General features: G+C 40.8%; 2 protein-coding genes across 5 annotated transcripts; both read left to right on the forward strand.

Moving 5' to 3' along the window:
- The first annotated feature begins 55 nt into the window (after positions 1-55).
- LOC100560336 (sulfotransferase 1C1) lies at positions 56-5,507 on the forward strand. 2 transcript variants are annotated; one of them, XM_062957176.1, is made up of 8 exons: positions 56-772; positions 900-1,059; positions 1,573-1,701; positions 1,798-1,895; positions 2,555-2,681; positions 2,994-3,088; positions 3,916-4,096; positions 5,308-5,507. In XM_062957176.1, exons 2-8 carry the CDS (start codon positions 906-908, stop codon positions 5,418-5,420), a joined length of 897 nt encoding a protein of 298 aa, XP_062813246.1. In that variant the 5' UTR covers positions 56-772; positions 900-905; the 3' UTR covers positions 5,421-5,507. The 2 variants fall into 2 exon arrangements, with proteins under 2 accessions (XP_062813246.1, XP_062813247.1); XM_062957177.1 differs by having other exon boundaries at positions 903-1,059.
- A 903-nt stretch (positions 5,508-6,410) lies between these two features.
- Positions 6,411-18,746, forward strand: LOC103280012 (sulfotransferase 1C1). Of its 3 annotated transcripts, none has more exons than XM_062957179.1 (8): positions 6,411-6,717; positions 9,567-9,735; positions 10,158-10,286; positions 10,384-10,481; positions 11,176-11,302; positions 11,848-11,942; positions 12,742-12,922; positions 14,098-18,746. In XM_062957179.1, the coding sequence occupies exons 2-8, from the start codon at positions 9,573-9,575 to the stop codon at positions 14,208-14,210; spliced, it is 906 nt and encodes a 301-aa protein (XP_062813249.1). In that variant the 5' UTR covers positions 6,411-6,717; positions 9,567-9,572; the 3' UTR covers positions 14,211-18,746. The 3 variants fall into 3 exon arrangements, with proteins under 3 accessions (XP_062813249.1, XP_062813250.1, XP_062813251.1); XM_062957180.1 differs by having other exon boundaries at positions 9,570-9,735; XM_062957181.1 differs by lacking the exon at positions 10,158-10,286.
- Positions 18,747-19,646: the final 900 nt, after the last annotated feature.

The raw sequence follows: 19,646 nt of genomic DNA on the forward strand, positions 1-19,646 counted from the left end.
TCATTTATTCTAAGTCTTTTCCTTTGCTCCTGGTTTTCTACATTTCCTATTGAGGTACAAGATTGGTCTTCAATTATTTCTTACATTCATATGCTTACCTTTGTCCTGACAGTTCAAGATGGCAGAAATAGCTCAAATGCATACTCATCAAGACATGTATTACAGGGTTGTGATGGAAAACCAAAACAGATATCATTGCATTAAACTCTGTCCTTAATCTTCCTCCTGACTTTGACTCTGCCATCAAGCTTTGTAAAGGTCAATTACTTTATGGGTGGATTTTTGAGTGGGCAGATACATTTGCTATGACACCGCACAACAGCTCCTGAAAAAAAATTCCTGTTACTTCATCTGCAGTCTGCTCCCAGAAATATTTGTCCATCTTTAAGTCAGGGGGCAGACTTCAGGACACAAATTGGGTTGGCCTGTTCAGAAATTGCGGCTTTCAGACAAGTTTAATAGTGGAGTTCGAGATAGTGAACTCCACTATTGTCTACAAGGAAATAAGAACTCTCTTCTTGATATTGTTTTAATCTGGATGGGTGGCTCTGACTCCGCACAACCCTCTAAGGGGAGGGGTTCACTTGAATGACCAGCTATAGCCGGTGAAAGTTGTTTGCCAGGGAAGCACACACCCTGCATTTGTACTAGGACACACACACACCCCAACACAAACACACACGGAGTTGATTTCTGGATCATAAACTAACTTCAGGAACAAGAGAGCAACAAAGGGAAGGAAATCTGGCTGTCGGAACAAGAAGTGAAGCTGGTAAGTATGTATGCATGATCTTGGATTCCAGCATTGAGAAACTGGTGCCGGTGGGGATAAAGAATGAACACTGGGTCCTCAACTGGTGGGGGGACCATATTAAATGATATTTATCTTGCTGCCTCAGCAGGTTATGGATTCTGAAAAAGGTGGGGACTACAAGCGCTCGACACTTGTAGATATTAACGGAGTCCCTTTTCCAAGTGAAATGATCAATGGATGGGGTGCAATCCGGAACTTCAGGGCTCGGCCTGATGACCTTCTTATCTGCACTTACCCCAAAGCAGGTATGAGGCAAGAAAAATATCAACATTGAGCTATCGAGGGCCTCCACCATCTTGCTACCTGGGGGAGCAGGGAGGGTATATAAAGATAGGTTGAAACTCTATGGAAAGGGAGATGGCAGATGGCGGTGGGGGTAGAGAAGGGACCTATGTTAATTGCTTTAATATGTTTCATACATATGTCTATGTTTGATGTTTTTATAGTTTTAATTGTTTTAATCTACAGTTGTATGTTTTTTATTTAAATATGTGATATATTTTTATATACATGTAAGGCATTGAATTTTGCCATTTATTATGTTGTAAACTACTTTGAGTCCCCCCAGGGGTGAGAAAAGCAGTATAGAAATGCAGTTTATTATTATTATTATTATTATTATTATTATTATTATTATTATTATTATTATCTTGGGGAAATAGCAGTGGAAGTTTGAGCAGTTTGTGTGAGTGAGGAACTTTCACCAAATTGATGAGACTCTTGGTTCATCTCCTTGCCTTTTCTGCCAACCTCTATAGGAACAACCTGGATACAGGAAATTGTGGACATGGTCCTGCATGGAGAGGATCTGCAGAAATGTGCTCGGGCTCCTATCCATGAACGAATGCCTTTCATAGAGATGGTCCTTCCCAAACTCAATATCTCTGGTAGGTAGAATGAACTGTTTCATCTTTATATAGTCAGAGGAGAAGGGTAGTGCAAAAGATTTCTTCTCTTGAGGCTGATGGCACCCTTTGTTCCAGGTGTTGAAGAAGCCAATGCAATGGCCTTTCCACGCACCCTCAAGTCTCACCTCCCAGTCCAGCTCTTGCCTCCTTCTTTCTGGGAAGAAAAGTCCAAGGTGGGGCCAACTGAACTGAAGATAGAGGGAGGGCAAGCCTTTCTTAATCTCGAATAACTTCGTTATAGAATCTATTTCAGTAGATTTGTTAAGTCTTGAATTGTGTGAGCTAGCAGAAGTACAGGTGTGACCAAGTTAACAAAGCTGATCTATTCCAGGGCATTACTTCTTTAACAGAAATTTTGCTATTGAAGGCAGAAAGAAGAGGGATAGATTCTTGCATCCCACAAAGAAGAGGAGTTTAACCCGTTTTAGCCAATGTTTAATTCAAAACCAACAGAGGTACCTACATCAGCCTTGAGCTTGGACAAAGCTGGCTGGACTAGTAAGACACCAACACAGAGATGTGGACTGGTCCAGGGTTTAGTAGAAAGTGTAGACACACCCTCAGATACCAATGACCTACCGCAGAGGAGAAATTGCAGAGTTTGGAAGTAACTACAGAAATTATGACTATTGTCCATTTTTTAAAATGGGAGAAAGAACATTGGTTTCAGAAAAACTGCAATAATGTTGCACCCACCTGGGAAATATTTTACATGTTATTCATGGAGTCCAGAGAAGCAAATGCCTTGTCTCATCACCAGCATAATGAGCTACCTCTGTGAGGCAAAGTATGGCCATAAAAGTTCCGTAGCTTTTTTATTTTATTCCTGCAGATTATTTATGTGGCCAGGAATGCCAAGGACAATGTTGTCTCTTACTTTCACTTCCACCGGATGAACAAGACAATGCCAGAGCCTGGAACCTGGGAAGAGTTTCTGGAGATTTTCATTGCTGGGAAAGGTGAACAGAGACTAAATATGGAAAGTAGGAAAGAAAAATGACACAACATCTAACTCAATACAAGTATTTGAATGCCAAGATCCTTGGGATAGAGATAAAAAGCGTGTTTCATATTAACTACTTCCCTTCTCAATGTTTAGGAGAGAAAATTTAAAATAAGCATAACATATTAGTTTCACTGGCTGTAAAATTTCAAGTTTTTTTATTATTTTCTTTCCCTCCTTAAAATGTTATAGCTCAGCAGGACAGGGAGAGCTACACTTGAGGTCTATCTCAGAAAATAAATTCCTTTTCTATTCTTGTGTCGTATAGTTTCCTATGGTTCATGGTTTGACCACGTTCGTGGCTGGTGGGAGGCCAAGGACCGACATCCGATTCTCTATCTCTTTTATGAAGACATGAAAGAGGTAAACAATGGTTTTTGAAACCTAACTCTCAAATGGTTTCACCACCTTGAATAGTTCCTAAAATTTGGCCTAAAAGGCAGAGCTATTCATACTATACAACTGTAGCACCTTAACAGCCATAGCCCACTCCTCTGGTATCCTTGGATTTGGAGTTTTCATAGGAAGGATTTGATCTGTTCTATTGAAGATTTCTGGCACTGCATCTCAGGGAAGTAGATTCAATTTCTCAAAGAGTGCCTCCAGATAAGGGGGAAAAAATCTGAATTTTGTTTGTTCAGGCTGGGTTTTGCTCAGCCAAAGATATTGTAGTGTTGCAAAGACTTTATCCTTTTCTGCCAAAGTCTGCTGGTACCTCACCAGACTATAACTCCCATCTGCCCATAGCATTAAGCCCTGGCAGTTCGAGTGGTGTCAAACTGCATTATTCCTTCAGTGTAGATGCACCATGAGATCCTCAAATTCAGATTGATATGCTTAGGAACAAAATCTGAGATTTTCAAGGATTCTTTTCATTGGGAGGTACTTTCTCAAACAATTCCAAACCTCTCCACAAAACTAAAAATCTTAGGAATCTATATGATTGAACTGGATAAATACAACTTTAAAAAAACCCTAAGGACCAAGGAAACACAATGGAAAATTCTAATAAAAATGGTCCCCACATCGATTCCCACATCAACTAGCCCATATTACAAAGAGCACATCAAAACCATGTTGGCATAACTGTGGGGAAATAGGAACCTTAATACATTGGTTTGAGAGCCATAAACAACCAAGACTCCCTCCCTCACTTCATTCATCTAATCTCTTGTTTTTTCTCTCTTTAGAACCCAAGTCAAGAAATCCGGAAAGTTGCCGAGTTCCTAGACTTACAGCTCCCAGAATCAGTTCTGAATCAAATTGTTCAGCACACGAAATTTGAGCACATGAAAGCAAATCCGATGACTAATTACACCACAATGCCTTCCAGCTTGCTGGATCATAGTATATCCCCCTTCATGAGAAAAGGTGAGACCAAAGGTTGAATTTCATTCAGATTGGATAACTGTGGGGCCCTATGGTGAATAATATCATGGTTAGAGCAAGGTCCTAATTAGAGGAGAGTAAGAAATTACTCTAGTATATGAGGAAAGCAATGATATCTATTTGACAGCTTGGGACTAATCCAAAATTTAAGAAAGTCCCATAAGTATCAAACCTGTTCTGGTTTTATTTAATGTGAATACAGTTGACGCCCACATTGGCAAGTTTGACCATTGCAGACTTGATTAGTCACAGATTTGATCATCCTCCCAGCTGAAGGGGCTCTCAATTGCCACCTTCCATGAGCTATGATTGAGAAAAATAAACATTAGATCAAGATTATACTAGCATGACAGTATAGAGCAGTATTTCTCAAACTCTGCTCCTCCAGGTATTTTAGATTTCAGCTCCCACAATTCCTAACAGCTGGTAACCTGGCTGGGATTTCTGAGAGTTGAAGTCTGAAACACCTGGAGGACCAAAGGTTAGGAACCATTAGTATAAAGCAGTGGTTCTCAACCTGTGTGTCCCAGGTGTTTTGGCCTACCACTCCCAGAAATCCCAGCCATTTTATCAGCTTTTAGGATTTTTGAGTGTTGAAGACCAAAACATCTGGGGATCCACAGGTTGAGAACCACTGGTATAGAGGATTTAGAATGCCTGCATTCTTTCTACAGTTGTTTGCACGGCTTTATAGCACAGCTGTGTTGGCATCCAAGTAGGTCTTCTGTTGTAAGGAGGACTTCATTTTCAATTCCAGCAGGATAACAGTGGGACTGATTACATGGTGTTTCTCCTTTTCTGTTTTCATCTTCTGGTAGAAGACTCTTGGGAGGTGTTTCATTTGCAAAGGGTTATTAAAAGATTATTTGCGTTTATAAAATCCATACTTTGCAGGCTGTCTCCATCCAGAGAATGGCAGGGAGAGAGCAACTACAGGTAGTTTAGTCCAAGCCATGATGTTGTTGTCCTGCTGTAGTTGCAATTTGCTTGCCTCGTGTGATATGTCCAATGGCACCATTTCCCAAAATTCTGTGCAATTAAATTAAAGAGTGGGGCAGATGTTAAGGGAAATGGCAAACAAACCCGTTTGGAAAGTGACCCACAAATATAACAGAATACATATATCGTCAGCAAAAAAACATGGGGGAAAGTTAGTGATTCTTCTTTTTTCTGTACTGTTTTTCTGTTTGCAGGCACTGTAGGAAACTGGAAGGAGCACTTCACTGTGGCTCAAAGTGAGCGGCTGGATGACCTCTGTGCCCAGTTGTTGAAAGGCAGTGGCCTGACTTTCCGCACAGAGCTGTAGCATTGTTATGTGCTTAAGACAAGCTCCTACACAAACCTGGAATGTATTTAAATAATAAAGAACCTCTAAAAACAAAAAAAGACATGCTAAATTATATTTTGTGTGCATGGATTTTTCCAGTTTTGTTTATCTACATTTTTCCTTTGCTCCTAGTTTTCCACATTTCCAATTGGTCTTCAATAATTGAATAGTTTACAACTATTTTTCCCATTGATATCCTTCCCTTTGTTCTACTAGTTCAGGGTGGCAAAAATCACTTCTATGCATGTCCTTTAAAACGTATTGCTAGGCTGAGCTCAATAATAAAACCAGATTCCATTATCTCATATTAAGGTGTGCCCTTCAGCAACCTTCTGACTTTCCAATTTTGTTCTCAGAAAAAATACATCGGGTGCTGAACTGGGAGATGTGTCTTCAGGGTACTTGAACAGGACATTACTTTCACTTCTTGAAAACTTGAAAACAGGTGATACTCAGGCTTGAGTTGGCACAATTTATTTCCCCAACTTCATTCACTATTGTTTCCCCATATGTAAGATGGCATGAGGGGATGTGAAGTCTCACAGACAGCTTCCCATTTGTAAATGGAGGCCTGGGCACATTTTAGGGGTGTCTTCTATCTGGATCATGTCCACAATATCCTGTTCCTTGAGCTCCCTGGCAGGAGTATTGAGAGAAGAGGCAGAGGAATCTCATCATTCAGCCCATATTTCCTCAAAGTTCCCCTACCCCCTATCTCTTCTTTTGCTTAGTAAAAGGCCCACAATTCCAATATATTCCCATTATTCACTTGGACCGATAATAATATAATCCGGCATGGTTTTAAATACTGATATGTAACTCCATTTTTCTGCAACAAGTCAGTGCATGGGGATACTTTGGACTTCTACTGCCTCCATCTTTAAATGCCTTTTTTAAACCAGGAGAGTTTCCTCTGTGTGTGTATGTGTGTGTGTGTGTGTGTGTGTGTGTGTGCGTGTGCGCGTGTGTGTGTGTGTGTGTGTGTGTGTGTTTTTAACAGCAAGGAAGTTTGTGAATGGGTTTCTTCTTACGTTAAAGCTGAAGATTCTGCTATCAACTTTTGCCAAGATCAATAATTTTACTGTCCGGGAGCACAATTCTCAAAAGACAATGCTCACTTGGCTTCTTTGAAAATATAAATGTAATATGTAACCAGGCTATTGCCTGAATAGAGAAGCCCCTATTAGGAGCTGGACTTTGGTGTTTCAGTCTTCAGATTCAGCCTGGTCTCTCGTTCCAACAACGGAGCAGTACATTTAGTGTTCATCAATCAAAGGTAAGTATATAAAATTAGTGGGTGTTCGAAACAGCTTTTATCCATATAGCAACGTCCCACTTCCACTGTTCCACCAAGGTGTGGAAACACCAGAAGGGAGCCCAGTACTAAGACTATTTGGCAAGGGCGTTGTGGAGGGAAGGAAGATAGGAGGGAGGAAGGTTTGTTGCTCTGTGAATGGATGCTCTTTTGACAGTTTTATACATATATTTTTAAAGACTTGCATGGGATCTCAATGCGCTATATTTTTTCCTGAAGGAAGCAATAAGTAATTGCCTTTTCTCTGCAAGGAAGCAATGGGATATTTCATTTTTTCATTGACTGTGCACAGTCAATGACTCTACTGAATCAATTTCAATGTATGGTAACCCTATAGACAAGAGAACTCCAGGTTACCCTGTTATTAGCAATCCTGTTTAAGGGTCTGGCTTCCTTGACTGACTCTGTAATATGGTTGTGTTTTTTCTTACTTCCTTCTAATTTACCTAGCATTCTTGTATTTGAATAATCATGTCTTCTGAGGAGATGGTGTGCTATAAATCTTCTGCAACCCTTAAGGGAAAGCTCAGCTAGTTTCCATCATTATATTGCTCTCCTAATCCAGAAAGAGTTGGATGGTTGCTAAAAACCATTTACTTTACTAAAAAAAAGGCTATACCTGCCAAGTGAATAGACATTGAGTAGTAAACCCAAGTCCTTAAGATGTGCCAGGTAAGACAACATCTGCCTGCCTACTGGCATAACTCACAATTGACCTTAAGATGTATCTACCCCCCCCACCCCCTACCCCACCTCCCAAAAAAAGACAGAGGGTTTTTCAAGGCACCAGTTGGGCTTCCTTGTTCAAAAATTGCAGCTTTCAGGCATGTTTTATAGCAGTGTTCGAGATGATGAAAATAATTTTCAAATTTGCAGAGGAGGTTCCACACAATCCTCTAAGGGGAGGGATTCACTTGAATGACCAGCTATATCAGGTGAAAATGATATGACCGGAAAGCACACAACCTGCATTATATCAGGACACATGCACACCCAGGACCGGCCCGAGGAAATTTTCGGGGGTACGCAAAAAAAAATTTGTGCCCCCCCCACCACGCCGTGGGAGGCGTGGTCAGATCTGGCCCCGCCTCCCATGGCACGCGCGGGGGGGCACGTGGGAGGCGGGGCCAGGGGGAGCGCGGCAAGAGGCAGGGCCAGAGCTAGCCACGCCTCCCACCCCGCGCACCCTGTCCCAGGCAGGCTGCGGCGGGAATCCGGTCCTTCCAGGCCGCGGTGAAGGTCCAGCTGCGGCTTGGAAGGACTGGACTGCCGCCACAGTCTGGCTGGGACAGGGTGCCCGCCGCGGGAAGCAGGGCTGGCCACGCCTCCCGCGGCGGGCACCCAGTCCCAGCCAAGCTGGAAAGACTCCCGCTGCAGCGGGCATGCGCTGCGGGAGGCGTGGCTGGCCCTGCCTCCCGCGGCAGCCACCCTGTCCCAGCCAGGCTGCAGCGGGCGCTGCGGGAGGCAGGGCCAGGGAGCCGGAGGCGGGGCCAAGTGTGGCCGTGCCTCCCGCAGCGCGGGAGGCAGGGCCAGGGCACTGGAGGCGGGGCCAAGTGTGGCCCCGCTTCCCAGGGGCTCGATAGCGCCCCTGGGAACTTGGCGCCCAACGCGGGGGCGTGGTTAGCGTCCTGTGTTGGGCTGGGCGTGTGCACACCCCAACACAAACACACACGGAGTTGATTCCTGAGTCACAAATTAATTTCAGAGAGAAACACAGAGAAGGAAGGAAATCCAGAGATCAGAGCAAGAAGCGAAGCTGGCAAGTAAGCATGATCTTCAATTCCAGCATTGGGAAAATGGTGCCAGTGGGAATAAATAATGGGCAATGGTCCATCTCCCAGGAGTTTGACTTTCATTGTCTCATAGTTGTAGGAAATAGCACCCTTTTTGCGTTTCTTTCAGGGTTGTTACAGACTCAGCAACAACCTGATAGTTAACCATCAACAGAGGTTTGTAGCCATCCTGCAAAGCCTTTGCTGTTGTCGGCTTGCAAAAGTATCTTTTTGATCTTGAGGGCCGCCCCTTTTTCCTGGAGATAAAAATCTCCATTTTGAAAAGCCCTTTTTGCCTTCTACAAAATAGAGAAAAGAACTCAGATGTGCTTGTGTGGTCAAGCCAGGCCAGCTCAGACATAAGTACTAACCTCTTGCCTTTAAAACTAGTTCTGAGTTTAGATAGAGAAAGACCTGCTCTTTCTAAAATAGCAACTCAGCACTAGGGCAGAGAATATCCCAGGATTTCTCTGTCATTGGAAGAAGCTCTAACTACTTCGTCTCCAAGCTAGTTTTGAGTTTAGACAGGGAAAGACCTGCTCTTTCTGATATAGCAACTCAGGGTTAGGGTAAAGAGCATCCCAGGATCTATCCACCTTTGGAAGAAGTAAATCCAGCAGCCAAAGGGAAAAGTAAAAAGGAAACAGGGTTGTTGTATGTCTTTCAGGCTGTGTGGCCATGTTCCAGAAGTATTATCTCCTGACGTTTCACCCACATCTATGACAGGCATCCTCAGAGGCTGTGAGGCATTAAAAGGAAACATCTGCATGATTTTATAAGTTGACTGTTTGTATTTGTAACCTCAACAAATTGTGCCAAGCCTGTCAAAAACTTTGAGAAAATAAAAATCTTGTTCAATTTGTTCAATTTAGTTGCTGGGACTCCTAAGCTTCAAGGTAAGGCCCCCGCAGTCCACCCGGCAAAGAAAGGAGCACATCTTAATTTCAACCAAAAGGTGCCTGGGTGTGACGGCACACGCACTGTGTCTTCAAGTGGCGGGAAACCATATTTAACTAGATATTTCTCTTGTTGCCTCAGCAGGTCATGGATACTGAAATGGTTGGGGACTCCAAATCTACCAAGCGCCCAACACTTGGAGATATTAATGGAGTTCTTTTTCCAAGTGATATGATCAATGGCTGGGGTCCTATCTGGAACTTCAGGGCTCGATCTGATGACCTTCTCATCTGCACTTACCCCAAAGCAGGTAGGAGGGAGGAAAGGCATCAAATTGCCTTGGGAAAATAGCAGTGGAAGGCTGAGAAACTTGTGTGATGACTTCAGGATCTTAGTAGCAGTTAAATTCAGTCACAAGGAAATCTTGGAAATGTCTTTAATGCTAGGTAACTAAAGCAAAGTTACAAATGAAGAAAATGCAAGCAACTTCTCAGTTTCAATTCCCAAAACCCCACCCTCTCAACTTCCAAAAGTTTCTCCACTTCCAGGTCTTCCAGTGTGAGCCGGTTCATGTTATCAAGCTCCTTCCTCTGCAGGGTCCCAGATGTTTTCATTTCTCAACGTTCGGTAGGAACTCATGGCATGGAGGTGTTCTGGTGTCATGAATCCAGAGTGAGCTTTGGCCAAATTGAGGAAACCCATGCTTTTTGCTTTTTTTGCCCATCTCAATAGGAACCACCTGGATACAGGAAATTGTGGACATGGTCCAGCATGGAGGGGATCTGCAGAAGTGTGCGCGGGCCCCCATTTATGAACGAATACCCTTCATAGATATATGCCTTCCTGAATTCAACATCTCGGGTATATAGGATGAACTGTTTCATCTTTGCATACCAAAAAGGGAGAGGTGATGCAAAAGATTTATTCTCTTAGGGATGATTGTCACCTTCTGTTCTAGGTGTTGAAAAAGCCAATGCAAGGGCCTCTCCACGCACCCTCAAGTCTCACCTCCCGATCCAGCTCTTGCCTCCTTCTTTCTGGAAGCAAAAGTCCAAGGTGAGAGCAACTGAGTTAAAGTTATGGGAAGAGTAGGACTTTCTTAATCTCAACAAACGTTCATTACAGGGATCTATTGCACTAACTTTCCTGAGACTTGGATTGTGTGTGAAGCTAGCAGAAGTACACGTGCTCCCAAGTTAACAAAGTTTATGTGTTCCTGGCCATTACTTCTTTAACAGAAGGTTTTCTATAGAAGGCAGAAGGAGGAGGGATTGGTTCTTGCATCCCAAAAAGAAGTCCAGTTTGACATGTTTTAGTAAATGTTTCATTACAAACCAAAAAAGGCACCCGCAACAATCTGGAGCTTAGACAGAGTTCCATGGCCAGTTGGGAGTGATGGTGCCAACAGAGAAGATGATGGTCCAGTGGGGCTGACGTGATCTTGGACTGGCTGGACTGCTTAGACACCAACACAGAGATGTTGTGACTGTCCCAGCTTTAGTGGAAAGTATATATGATTACCATTTATCATTTCTTTTAGAATGGGATGGAAGACATCAGTTTCAAGAAAACTGCAATATTGTCAAGCCCACCTAGGAAATATTTTACATGCTATTCATTGCTGCCAGAATAATTTGCATTACTTTTCTTACAGATAAGATGTCTCATCTCATCACCAGCTTAATGAGCTACATCTATGGAGCAAAGTATAGGCATAAACAATTTGTAGCTTTTTATTTTATTCCTGCAGATTATTTATGTGGCTAGGAATGTCAAGGACAATGTTGTCTCTTACTTCCACTTTCACCGGATGAATAAGACGGAGACGGAGCCTGGAACCTGGGAAGAGTTTCTGGAGGCTTTCATAGCTGGGAAAGGTGAACAGAGACTAAATATGGAAAGTAGGAGAAAAAAAGACCTGGCATTCAATTAAATATATGTATTTGAATGCCAGGTTCCTTGGTTTGGAGATCAAAAGAGTGTTTCATGTTAACTACTTTACTTCTCCATGTTTAGGAGAGAAAGTGTAAAATAAGCATAAGATATTAGTTTAACTAGCTGATATGTCATTTCTAAATATTAGGACTCCAGGGGTACTTTAATGGTACTTTAATGTCTGGACTCCAGAAGTACTTTAAAGTTGTTTTAATTTTAAGGGCTGATTTGGGGGGGGGGGGGGGGGGGGGTTGCTTCTGGGTGCCCTCCTGGAAGGTACCAGGAAGGCATCTAGATAACCTCCCGGGAAAGTGTGGTTTTTGTGGAAAGTTGTGGGAACTTAAACAGGTGCTAAAGCTCGTTTAAGTGAAGTCTGGAAGTGGTCTGAGTCCACACTGTCATATAACCCGGTTCAATATGGATTTTATACAGCTGTGTGAAAGAGCCCTTAGAAACCAAATTCCTTTTCTATTCTCATGTCTTATAGTTTCCTGCGGTTCATGGTTTGACCATGTTCATGGCTGGTGGGAGGCCAAGGACCGACATCCGATTCTCTATCTCTTTTATGAAGACATGAAAGAGGTAAACAATGCTTTTTGAAACCTAAATCTCAGATGGGTTCACCACCCTGGCTAGTTCCTAAAATTTGGTATAAAAGGCAGATCTATTCATCCTAGACAACTGTAGCACCTTGACTGCCATAACCCACTCCTCTGGTATCCTTGGATTTGGAGTTTTCATAGGAAGGAATTGATCTATTCTAGTACAGATTTCTGGCACTGCATCTTAGGGAAGTAGACCCAAGTTCTCAAAGGCTGCCTCCAGGTGAGGAAAAGATCTGAATTTTGTTTGTTCAAGCGGCGTTTCACTCACCCAGATATGAATGCAGTAGTACTTTCATTCAGGGCTGTAGCCGGGGGGTTGGAATTCAACCCCCCCCCCCCATTTTTCAGTTGTTTTTTTTTTTTAACTGGTTTACTCATGATTTTTAATTGATTAACCAAATCCCTATGAGTGTCCACTGAAGTTTATCAATGGAGTCTGATTTCTAAATTATTTTGCTATGGAACTACTATTCATGATTCGCTAAAAAAAAGTTTCACCCCCCCCCCCCCACCCCATCCTCCACCCCCCATTTTTTCCTGGTTATGGCCCAGAGAGAGTTATCCCAAGCAATCCCACACTTTACATATTATTATGTAGTCTTAACAGCACTAAGAAGCAAGAAACAAATACTGGCAGTCATATATAACCAGGATTCATTCCTCTGCCCCATGATGAAAGAAACACAGGGCCCGAACATTGGTTTAAGAGCCATAAACAACCAAGACTCCCCCCTCCCTCCCTTCATGCATCAAATCTCTTGTTTCTCTCTCTCTAGAACCCAGGTCGGGAAATCCAGAAAGTTGCCGACTTCCTAGATGTACAACTCCCAGAATCAGTTCTGAATCAAATTGCTCAGCACACAAAATTTGAGTGCATGAAAGCAAATCCGATGACTAATTACACCACATTGCCTTCCAGCTTGCTGGATCATACTATATCCCCCTTCATGAGAAAAGGTGAGACCAAAGGTTGAATTTCATTCAGATTGGATAACTGTGGGGCCCTATGGTGAATAATATCATGGTTAGAGCAAGGTCCTAATTAGAGGAGAGCAAGAAATTACTCTTGTAAATGAAGAAAGCAACGATCTCTATTTGGGGTTGATCCAGAATGGAAGAAAGTCCCAGATGTATTAAAACATATGTGTTCTGGTTTTTTAAACATGTGAATACAGTTGGCCCCCACATTGGCGAGAAGGGGCGTCACAGATTTGATTATTCACAGATTCGGTCATCCTCCCATCTGAAGGGGCTCTCAGATGCCACCTTCCATGAGCTGTGGTTGAGTAAAATAAAACATTAGATCAAAATTATACTAGAGTGACAGTATAAAGCAGTGGTTCTCAACCTGTGGGTCCTCAGATGTTTTGGCCTTCAACTCCCAGGAATCCTAACAGCTGGTACACTGGCTGGGATTTCTGGGAGTTGTAGGCCAAAATACCTGGAGACCCACAGGTTGAGAACCACTGGTATGGAGGATCCAGAATGCCTGCATTCTTTCTACATCTGTTCGCAAAGCTTTACAGCACAGCCGTTTTGGCTTCCAAGTAGGTCTTCTGTCTTGGATTTCAATTCCAGCAGGATAACAGTGGAACTGATTACATGGTGTTGCTCCTTTTCTGTTCTCTTCTTTTGGTAGAAGACCCTTGAAAGGTATTTCATTTGCAAAGGGTCATTAAAATACATACTTTCCAGGTTGTCTCCAATCCTGAGAATGGCAGGGAAAGAGCAACTACAGGTAATAAGTCCAAGCCATGACAGTGTTGTCTTGCTGTCGTTACAATTTGCCTGCCTCCTGTGATGAACTTTATAGTTGCCCAGTCCAAAGGCACAATTTCTCAAAATCTTATGCAATTAAATCAAAGAGTGGGGCAGATGTTCAGGGAAATAGCAAAGAACTCACTGTAGAAAACAACCCACAAATAGGGTTGTTGTATGTTTTCCGAGCTGTATGGCCATGTTCCAGAAGTATTCTCTCCTGACGTTTCACCCACATCTATGGCAGGCATCCTCAGAGGTTGTGAGGTATATAACAGAATATACAAATATAACAGAATACATAGATCATCAGCAAAAGAACATGGGGGAAAGGTAGTGATTCTTTTTTCTGTACTGTTTTTTTCTATTTGCAGGCACTGTAGGAAACTGGAAGGAGCACTTCACTGTGGTTCAAAGTGAGCAGCTGGATGACCTCTGTGCCCAGTTACTGAAAGGCACTGGCCTGACTTTCCGCACAGAGCTGTAGCATAGTTATGTGCTTAAGACAAGCTCCTACACAAACCTGGAATGCTAATTCTATTGCATTTAAGTAATCGAGAAACTCTAAAAGAAGGAATCAGCAAAATTGAATTTTGTGTGCATGGATATTTTCCAATTCTATTTATTTTGCATTTTTCTTTACTCCTATTTTTCCACATTTCCTATGGGTCTGCAATAATGGAATGCCTTTCGCTTCTTTCTCCCATTGATATCACTTATATGTATGTCCTTCCAAACATGTATTGCTAGGCTGAGCTGGAAAATGAAGACAGATTTCACTATCTCATATTAATTTCTGCCCTCCTGCAACCACCTGAATTTCCAGTTTTGTTCCAAAAAAACCAACAAAAAACCCCACACATCAGGGGCTGAACTGGGAGATGTGTTTTCAGGGTACTTGAACAGGACATTACTTCCACCTCTTGAAAACCTAGGAATGACACTTGAGTTGACATAATCTATCTTCCTAGCCTAATTATTCTCCCCCATAATAACATGACATTGAAGTCGAATTTAGAGCTATGAACTTTGGATATGAATGGTTCTTCCTGGTGAGCATTTACGCTAATTCCCAAAGTTTCAGATTAAAGAACACACTCACCAGGTGAAGACAGCCACAAAGGTTTAATTACGATCTGGCCAGAAAGGATATAAGCATGGCTAGCTCCAAAATGTGAAAGCAAAAACATGAGTACAGACAGCACTGATTTTTTTTCCAATATATTTATTGGGTTTTTTTAATTTAATACAGTAAAGTAAGATTACATCGAAAGAGTGAGAACATTTTGGTTGTGTAGAGAGTAGGAATATAAGGAAAAAGAGAAGCTAGGAGAAGGGGGGAAGGGAAGAAAAGGAAAGGAAAAAGAGAGAGAGAAAAAAAAAGGAAGGGGAAGAATGTATACATAGATACAAGCATAGATTAGAAAAAAAAGTACTATCTGACAACAGTGACTTCTAAGGGAAGAGATATATATATATATATACATATATATACATATGCACGCACCTACACATCTCTATACGCATATATATACATACATACATAAACACACATACGTTAAAGAAAAAGAAGAAAAGTTTTAAAAAATAGAGAAATAATTAGAAGAAAAAAAACTAAACAAAACAAAAAAAACAAACAAAAATTGTTGACTTCCTTCTTGCTTTGACAGTCCTATAGTTTATTTCAGTCCATGTATTCTTGTTCCAGTTCTGCTTCCCCACTGTCTTCTTCTATTCCTTGAGATTGTGTATTTTCAACAAATGAGGTCTACCTTCATCTGTTTCTTTTTTGGGTAAGCCATGGTTGGGCATTAACCAGTATGTAAGTCGGTCCATGTTCATAATTTCTAGCACTTTGTGTAACCAGTCTTCTTTTTTCAGTGTTTCTGTTTGTCTCCAGTTCCTGGCATACACTATTCTAGCTGCAGTAGCCAGGAAGTTAAATAGTATCTCCTTGTTTTTGTCTCTTTCTATATCTAACATCCCTAATAAGAAATATTCTGGTTTTCTCTGAATTTTCAATTTAAGTATTTTCTGGATGCTTTCATTTATTTCTCTCCAATATTGTTGTGCCTTTGGACAAGACCACCATGTGTGGAAAAAGGTGCCTATTTGTTCGCCACATTTCCAACATTTGTTGGAGACATTTTGAGAACATTTTGAAATTTTGTAAGGTGTAATATACCATCTATACTGCATTTTAAACCAGTTTTCTTTCATGTCGTATGAATAGGTATATTTGAGTCTTTGGTTCCAGGTCTTTTCCCACTGTTTGAGTTCTATTGTGTGGCCAATATTCTGGGCCCATTTAATCATACAGTCTTTTATTTGTTCCTTTTCCGTCGCCCACTCTAATAATTGTCTGTATATTTTAGATATTAGCTTATTTTCTGTCTCCATAATCTTATCCCAGAATCCCGTTTTTTCTGCAAAGCCTATTTCTTTATCTTTTCTGAATGCTTCTCTAATTTGTCTGTGTTGAAACCATGAACAATTAGGAAAGTTAGTTTTAATCTCATGTTCCTCTTTTAGTTCTATCTGACCTTTTTGTTTTGTTAGTAAGTCTTCGTAGGTGGGCCATAATTGCCAGCCAAGTTCTCTTCTTTGGAGAGCTTCTAGGGGGGATATCCACATCGGGGTATATCTATAAAATCTTATCTTATACCGGTCCCAAATTTTTATGAGGCCTGCTCTTACGAAATGATTTGAAAAATTTCTTTCTATCCTTATCTTGTTATACCAAATATAGGCGTGCCAGCCTCTCCTTAAATCGAAGCCTTCCAGGGTCAATATTTTCCGGTTTTTTAGTGTTGCCCAATCTTTTACCCAAATGAGTCCTGAGGCTTCATAATATAGTCTTAAATCAGGTAAGCCAAAGCCGCCCCTTTTCTTTTCATCTATTAAATGCAGCCATTTTATTCTAGGTTTCTTACCCTGCCATATAAATTTAGATAGATCTTTGTTCCAATTGTTAAAGATTTTTACATTTTTGATAATTGGTAGGGATTGAAATAAATATAGCAATTTTGGCAATACATTCATTTTAATAGTGGATATTCTACCCAAAAGAGATAGTTTCAAATGTTTCCATTTGTCTAAGTCCTTTCTGATATCCTTCCATGTCTGTTCATAATTATTCTTCATCAGTTGAGAATTCTTGGCAGTGATGTCTAGGCCTAGATATCTTATTTTATCTACCACCTGCATTTCTGTTTTTTTTTTATAGTTCTTGTTTTTTCTTTTGTGAGATGTTTTTTGTAAGTATTATCGTTTTCTTTTTATTTAATTTCAAGCCTGAAGCCTTCCCATACAATTCGATTTTGTTAATCCATTTCACTATGTTATCCAATGGGTTGTTAATAATACATATAACATCATCTGCAAAGGCCCTACATTTAAATTCCTCTTTCTTTATTTTTAAACCTTTCAGATTCGGGTCTTCTCTGATTTCGTTGAGCAGGATTTCTAGCGTCATAATAAACAGTAATGGAGAGAGGAGGCAGCCCTGTCTAGTTCCTTTACTTATTTCTATTTTTGATGTTTCTTGCCCGTTTATTATTATCTTCGCTTCTTGTCTTCCATATATTGCTTCTATGGCATTCGAAAAATGGTATCCAATATCTATTTCTTTCAGCAGTAATTTTAAAAAATCCCAATTTAAATTATCAAATGCCTTTTCTGCATCTAAACTCAATAGGGCTAATTCATCTTGATGGTTTTTTTCGTAAAACTCTATTACATTTAAGATAACTCTCACATTGTCCTTAATCTGACGTTTAGGTAAAAAACCTGCTTGCTGTTCCTTAATCCATTCATTCAGAAAAGGTTTTAATCTCTCCGCCAAAATATTCGTAAAAATTTTGTAATCCACATTAAGCAAAGAAATTGGCCTGTAGTTCTTAACATCTTTGGGGTCTTGTTTTTCTTTGCTTATCATTATTATTGAAGCCATTCTCCAAGATTCAGGAGGGTTTTGGTCTTTCAATATCGCGTTCATGATCTTTTGCAAGTATGGTATTATTTCCTCACTCATTGTTTTATAGTATATAGCTGAAAGGCCATCTGGACCTGGGGCTTTATTCGCCTTCATCCTTCTTATTGCATTTCTTATCTCTTCTACTGTTATCTCTTTATTTAATCTTTCCCGTTGTTGCTCCGTAATCTTTTGCAAGTTCTGTTTGTTTAGGAGAGACATTACATCTTCTATGTTGATTTGATCTTTGGTGTAAAGTTTACTATAATATTTGTGGAATTGTTTGAGTATATCCTGATTATTTGTATAATTTTTGCCATCTGTGTGAATTTCAGTTATAATTCGTGCTTGCCTGGTTTTTTGAATTTTCCTAGATAACCATCGTCCAGGTTTGTTGGCATGTTGGAAATTTTGTTGTTTTATATATTTTAATTGTTTTGCCATTTGTTCTGTTTCTAAGTAGTCTCTTTGAACTAACCAATAATTTAAATCTTGTTTTGATTTTTTGTCTGTAGGATTGGCTTTTAATTTAGCTTCTATTTGTGTTATTTGTTGATTTATTTTTTCCATTTTTTCTCTTCTTGACTTGTTCTTCTGTGCATTGTGTTGAATGAAATATCCTCGTATGACCGCTTTACTGGCGTCCCATACTGTCTGAATTGATACACAGACAGCACTGATTTTAAGCAGTTCAGTTTCCATTCAAGCTTCCTGCCCCCCCCTCCCCCCCAAAAAAAATGGCTGAGAGAACAGGCTGGCTGTTGTTGGCTTCTGACAGCCTAATCAGCTGTGGGAGATGCCTTCTGGGCAGGGACACTCCAGGATTTCCTTGTGACCATATTTGGAGGGGTCAGGTGGCTTCTGATCAGCATCATAGTCCACCTTTGGGTTATAAAGGTGCGGTTGTGATAGTCAAGTGTCAGAGATTTCTGAAACAAAGGACCCAGACTTGGATGTATACTGTGAGTTTTGTTTCAAGCATTTTGAAACAAAAGGCGATGATCTCTTGTAATCAAGCTTTGGATGTCAAATAAAGGAATTCAAATGAAAGTACATACTTTGAGTCCCTGTTTTGGCGTCTAGCAATCTCTCGGTTCAGTTTAGACAATCAGCTGAGCTATCAGATCTAGAGCACAGACTGCCTGTTGATTCACATATGATTGTATACAATGGGTCCCAATTGTCCCTTTTGTCTAGGACAACTGAGGAAATTCCTCAGTGGGGTCACAAGAAGGTGAAGAATCCTGTGGCTTGTTTGTGTAAATCATATAGCTGATACATATATTCGATATATATTTGATACATATAGGAACAAGGCAGGAAATAAAGAATACAAGATAGACAAAAAGTTTTCAAAAAAGGATACATTTTATCAAAGGGTTGGGAAAGGATAGAGTCTTTGTATGAGTTTTACTGTTGCAGATCTGGTCTGTATGTGTGTTATATGTATCAGTGCATATTTGTGGGCCTTTAATAAAATGAATATAAACATTGAAATTGAAGTTTAAGAGGGAATTGTGGCTGCTGCTCGCTCTTTGCTAGAGTTGTGGAAGTCCAGTGGAGAAGGGAAAGAAAATAATTTGTTTTATTCTGTGCCCTTGGCGCACCATAAATAATTGAGGTGAGGGGTGTTGTGTTTGACGGACAAACATGAAGGCATGTAAGATCTCACAAAGAGCTATCCATTTGTAAATGGAGACCTGGGCACATTTCTGGGGGTGCCCTCCATCTAGATTATGTCCACAATTTCCCTGGCAGGAGTTCTGAGAGAAGAGGCAGAGAAATCTCATAATTCAGCCATGTTTCCTTCCCCAAACATCCTACCTCCTGTCTCTTCCTCTGTTTACTAAATGGCTCACAATTCCAATTTATTCTCAGTATTACCTCATTGGACATAAGTACCAATGAGAATATAATGAGGTATGGGTTTAAATTTTGATATGGAACTGG

The sequence above is a fragment of the Anolis carolinensis genome, chromosome 6 (assembly GCF_035594765.1).
Source record: "Anolis carolinensis isolate JA03-04 chromosome 6, rAnoCar3.1.pri, whole genome shotgun sequence".
Taxonomy (NCBI): domain Eukaryota; kingdom Metazoa; phylum Chordata; class Lepidosauria; order Squamata; family Dactyloidae; genus Anolis; species Anolis carolinensis.

Coding starts and splice junctions, on each gene's coding strand:
- LOC100560336 (XM_062957176.1), top strand. CDS start 906: ATGGATTCTGAAAAAGGTGGGGACTACAAGCGCTCGACACTTGTAGAT. Junction 2,682..2,993: donor GATTTTCATTGCTGGGAAAG/GTGAACAGAGAC, acceptor TGTGTCGTATAG/TTTCCTATGGTTCATGGTTT. Junction 3,089..3,915: donor TTTATGAAGACATGAAAGAG/GTAAACAATGGT, acceptor TTCTCTCTTTAG/AACCCAAGTCAAGAAATCCG.
- LOC103280012 (XM_062957179.1), top strand. CDS start 9,573: ATGGATACTGAAATGGTTGGGGACTCCAAATCTACCAAGCGCCCAACA. Junction 10,287..10,383: donor TCCTGAATTCAACATCTCGG/GTATATAGGATG, acceptor CTTCTGTTCTAG/GTGTTGAAAAAGCCAATGCA. Junction 10,482..11,175: donor TCTGGAAGCAAAAGTCCAAG/GTGAGAGCAACT, acceptor TTATTCCTGCAG/ATTATTTATGTGGCTAGGAA.